The 5,337-nt window shown below is 33.6% G+C and overlaps 1 protein-coding gene across 1 annotated transcript in view; it reads right to left on the bottom strand.

Annotated features, from left to right (window-relative positions):
* Positions 1 to 5,337, bottom strand: part of LOC128877364 (dual specificity tyrosine-phosphorylation-regulated kinase 2-like) — a 404,332-nt gene that overhangs the window by 59,390 nt on the left and 339,605 nt on the right. Inside the window, exon 3 of the mRNA XM_054124609.1 lies at positions 2,854 to 3,009. Coding sequence (XP_053980584.1) covers positions 2,854 to 3,009 — 156 coding nt within the window. The remainder of the gene's footprint in view (positions 1 to 2,853; positions 3,010 to 5,337) is intronic.

The raw sequence follows: 5,337 nt of genomic DNA, 5'->3' as shown, positions 1-5,337 counted from the left end.
AGAGAGAGAGAGAGAGAGAGAGAGAGAGAGAGAGAGAGAGAGAGAGATCGCCATGCAACGAAATTCGAACATCTTCGGGTCATAATAATGCCGAGAAAATAAAAAATAAAATACGTAAAAAAGGTGGGAAAGACTGAGGGAACATTAAAGGAGACAAATGGCAGTGACGCGGCACAATTCACGCCATGAGAGAAACTGGAAACCGTAGTCCGACGCGCGAGGTCGCGATAAGACAAAGAAATAATCGCTACCGACGCCCAGGGATTAATCGATGGAGCCGAATGAAACATATCGCGTCGACGATGGAAGCTGACTCATGTCGCGTCTTTCAGGAATACATAAAGATAGGGCGGAAAGCATCGCGAGAGCTACGTGAACTTGGCACCCGACTTTTCGAAAATTAATTTTTTTTTTATAGAAAACGATAGTATTTCGTTAGTACCTGATTGTACCTCCAATAGTTTCGTTTGTACTTCCACCAATTGATAATTAAAAAGAATGCAAAAAATGGTCGGCACCCGACATTGAGATTTTTGAATTCTGTTTTTCCCGATTCTTTAGAATCGTTAGTACCGCTTTTCGTTTCGTTGGTACCTCGATAGTTTAAATTTTCTAAGCAATTGTTTATACGCGTAAGAGTGAAGATCGTTAATTTTCAAGATTTTTAAAATCTCTTTTTTCCCGATTCATTAGAATCGTTTGTACCCGCCGGAACCGCTTTTCTTTTCGTTTGTGCCTCAATACTCTTACGCGGATCAACAATTGCTTGTAAAATTTAAACTATTGAGGTACCAACGAAACGAAAAGCGGTACAAACGGGTACTAACGATTCTAAAGAATCGGGAAAAACAGAATTCAAAAATCTCAATGTCGGGTGCCGACCATTTTTTGCATTCTTTTTAATTATTAATTGGTGGAAGTACAAACGAAACGAAATACTATTGTTTTCTATACAAAAAAAATTAATTTTTGAGAAGTCGGGTGCCAAATTCACATAGCTCATCGCGAGATCTATATCGCTATCCAATCTGGCAATTTTTCAATCTTCAACCGATTTTTCAGAAAACGTTTATTATCAAGTACTATTGTCATTATTCTCAATATGATCTAGAAAATGATTGTTAATGCTATTTTAGCGTTATTTTTTGTTAAATATCATTAAATACTATTCCCATTATTATTATCTCAAAAATAATATGTATAAATTCTAATATATAATAATCGTCAATAAAAATAAATGAAATAAACAGCGATTTCATAGAATTCAATTTCGAAAAACGAATCGATTCTGTCAGAATATATCCTTTATCGGAATGGAACACCTTTAGTCGCGAGACGTGTGTATCGTTATCTAACTTGACCTGCATACAGAATCCTTCATCGAAGAATGACGTCTAAGAGTCGTTACGTGAACGATGAATGGAGCATGGCATATAACAGACACGATGTTACACGTGAAGCAGTAAATAAAATTTTATAGAAGGCGCCACGATGACTATTCGAATTTTTCGTTGAATCTTTTAACGAATCTCTTTTTCTTATAGAGAAAGAAATTCGATAAATTTCTGTAATTCTTGAACTATTTAATACTAAATTTTAATTTCGAATTTTATTTTCGTAAAATTGTTCAATTCATTAATTCTACATTTTTATTTCATAAAATTCTTTATATTCTTCAATTGGTAATTTTAATTACGTTAAATTTTTTACCGAATTTCTTTCCCCTTTCGTTAAAATTCTTTGACGAATTTCTTTTCCTTTTTGGTCGAAATTCTTTCTTTTATTTCACAGCCCTAATTTATGTGAAAGAGAAGAAAGGTTTTACACCTATTCAAAATCAACATTGAAAGTGACGTTGAATTTAAGAATGTTCGAAAGTGGCCCAAACTCTGGGCCGTTCCAGATTAAAGGCAATGGTAGTCAAGGCAAGTTGCTCGATTTTGTGCACGGCAACGTAAATCGACCGACGGGAATTTTTCTCGAACCGTATCACCTTGTGCTACTCAATATTCTCGCGGTTGAATTCAAAACAAGTCGCATAAGAAACTCATTAAGCGAGGAATCTTTTATGAAAACGCTTTGAAATTAACATTGACCTACTTTCTAATTAACTGGCACTAGTCGTTTAATAAACGTAGAAGTAAAATAATTTTTTAAGGAATAATGAGAGTTATTTTAAGAATAAATGAAAATTCATGAGATTGAATGGAGATATTTTAATATCTCTCGTTCCAGTACAGTAGCTCATACTAACTTAACACGTGAATATGTTTTTGCACAATTAGAATGATTCGAAACATTCAAATTCGATTTCTAGGAGATCATAATTTAATTAGTTAGTATTACTTTTAGTGAAGATAATTACGTATTTATCATATATGAATTTTTCATCCAAGTCTAACAACTGTAGGAACGTGTTTTAACACGTTGATTGTCACGAATAATACTTGTAAAAATCTCTACGTAATTAAAATTTTGTTTCGAGACAATTGGAAACTACGTAATCTAGCATTTGTCATAGCATAATTTATTTTTTTTTAACCTCACCGTATTCACTAATTCTATTCAGATTTATTTTCTTCGGTAACACGACTTCAAAATTAATTTGATTAGTTCCTTAGTAATAGGTAACATGACGTGGCGATCAACATGTTAAACAAGCTCTTTCTTCATTTTTTCTTTCAATAACTTCCTCGAACTTCATCGAGTCTCAAGTCTCGTGCATACATAACCCACCACTGTCCGTGACCCGCATCAGGGTCACAGCGAGAGTTCAGACACTGAACGCGTTAACAAATCGAATAATCTATTCAATGAGCAACGCGTTCATTCTAGAGTGATTTCTAGACTTACCTCTTCAGATACGGGGATGTTGTTCTTGTTCCGGGTGGTGTTGGATGTATAAATGGAGGAAAGCGTGGTGAGGGTTGCGGTACCGACACCGCCGACCGTCTTTCCGTTGACCTTGGTACCAGCACCACCGACATCTTTGTGCAGCGTTCCAGGACTCTGAAATCAAGATATCGACTCGTTAGAACAGTGCCAGAGGCGACTTTTTCAATGATAACGATATAGCGTCGTTCAACCACGAATTAAATTCGAGGCTGAAGGACCAGGTTCGTTTTAGAAAAATTAACCTTGAGAAAATACAAACATATATATATAAGGCGTCTCCACCCTGAACGCTCGCCAGATGGGTACTATTTAAAAAGAAGAATTAATTACAAAATTAATCAAGTAATCGCAACATTCCATTGCTATTCTTCAGATAATGTATCTAAAAGTAGCGTGTACAAATTTCAGAGCAATCGGACAGCACGTTTACTTTCTTTTGGGATTATCTCGAAACTACGAAATTACGAAATTACTATGATTTTACGAAATAGTACAACGTAAATCTCGCAAACTATCGGTTCGATCGCTCTGAAAGTTGTACACACTACTTTTAGATACATTATCTGAAGAGTAGCAATTGATTTTTGCGATTACTTGATTAGTCTTTTTTTTATTGACGATTTTTCTCGTGAAATTTCGGTGAAAAATAAAAAGAAATTTCTTCGGCTCACCGTAATTTTCTTAATGGTAAAAAAAAAAAACATCCAATTGCTACTCTCTTGCGACAAACTCCAAAAACAAACTAATATTTTCTTTTTCTTTTTCTTTCGTGCCGAAGGCCTTCACCAAAATTTTCGAACCGCCGCCACTTTTTTTTTGTTATCTCAAAAAATTTTTCATGTGTTCATTAAACCGTTTTTTAGTATGTGTCAAAACATAAAAATATTTTTTTCTATACTTTCGCATTTATGAATTTTTTAAGAATAGTACCATCTGGCGAGCGCTCAGGGTGGCCAGACGCCTTAATACTTAAGAATCTAATAGACCTTAGGTTAATATGCTCGGCTGTTCAGATCTCGTGTCGAAAAGTATCACGGCTTTTAAATTAAATACAAATCTGAAACCGTGAATAAACAATTTTTACTTTAGTTACTCTCATGTACGTTTCATCTAATAGAAGTTAATGGGAAATATTAATGAAAAAATATGAGAAATAACACAAATGAGAATTACAATATGGGTATAGTAGAGAAAAAGAAATTAATTCATTTTTACTTCGACGATCATTTTTAAACATATGTTTTTCAGGGCATCATGGAATCTGTGTGAAGCTAGCAGCTCAGTTTTGCTGAAAGCTCATAAAGAATTAAGAATTTTTACTTCATTTTCAATAGTTTTCCAGCTCCTGATCAATTAAACTAATAGTTCTATCAATTAGAGTTATTGGATAATTTGTTAAACAATTTTATAATGTGATTCTGTTCCATTAAGTTCTGATAAAGCTAAAAGAGATCTTGGATAAATTTTAGTATGCTAAAAATAGTTCAGAAGAGTTCTATTAATTACAACTATTGAATAATTTATTCAATAATTTTAATCTGCGGTGAAAAGTTATCTAATAATTGATAGACATTAGTTTCATTGACCAGGAACTATGGAACTATTGAAAATGAAGTCTTATTTATAAGCTTTGCAAGGTAAACCGCCAGCTTCACGCAACCCATAATAAGTGAATCTCTACTCTGGACTGTACGCAAATTAAATTCGATCTCTATATTGTAGGCTCAGTGTAAAATTCTTGACGAAACTGTTCAAACTATTATAAAAACAACGGAAGGAAGTTTGAAGCGTGACCGCGCCACCTCGTACTTGTAAACATTCAATTAAGTACAGATGCGCGATTGTGATTCTTGGAATTCGCGATCATAACAAATCAGCGATAACGCGCCTGAATTCAACACAGGTTTTGTAACGACCTTTGTTATTCGAACGGTTAGTGGGAAGTAATATAGCAAACATGTACAAAATTTAGGCAGAGAAAATTTCAGAAAATAATATAATACTGCGTATTATATTTGTTTCGAATGGATATACTTGAAGAGTAATGCTAGATAAAAGAATACTTTAGTTTACTGGAATGTAATCGTATAATAAATTTCTATGAACAATTGGAATAATCAAACATATTTCATTATTTAATACTAAGTTTACGGAGATTTCTAACCAGATTTCTATAACCAAAGTAATGCTTTAATAAATGAAGTCTATTTACTAAAATTAATTAGGAGGCTTGAACAAAGATGAATTTGGATACATGCTTGTCCTTTTATATGAATAAAAGTCAGCATAACTGGTTGGCGAAAAACGAACGGATTTTGTAAAACCTTGTGAAACTTGGAATGAGCCAAAATGATTGTGCTCCCTAAACTTAGTGTTAAATGCGTTGTTAATTTTACTAATGAATTATTGAAATACTGTAACCGATATCCGTAAAAAATTTCT

This window comes from Hylaeus volcanicus, chromosome 1 (assembly GCF_026283585.1).
Source record: "Hylaeus volcanicus isolate JK05 chromosome 1, UHH_iyHylVolc1.0_haploid, whole genome shotgun sequence".
Classification (NCBI taxonomy): domain Eukaryota; kingdom Metazoa; phylum Arthropoda; class Insecta; order Hymenoptera; family Colletidae; genus Hylaeus; species Hylaeus volcanicus.
This window is presented reverse-complemented; position numbering and strand designations above follow the sequence as displayed.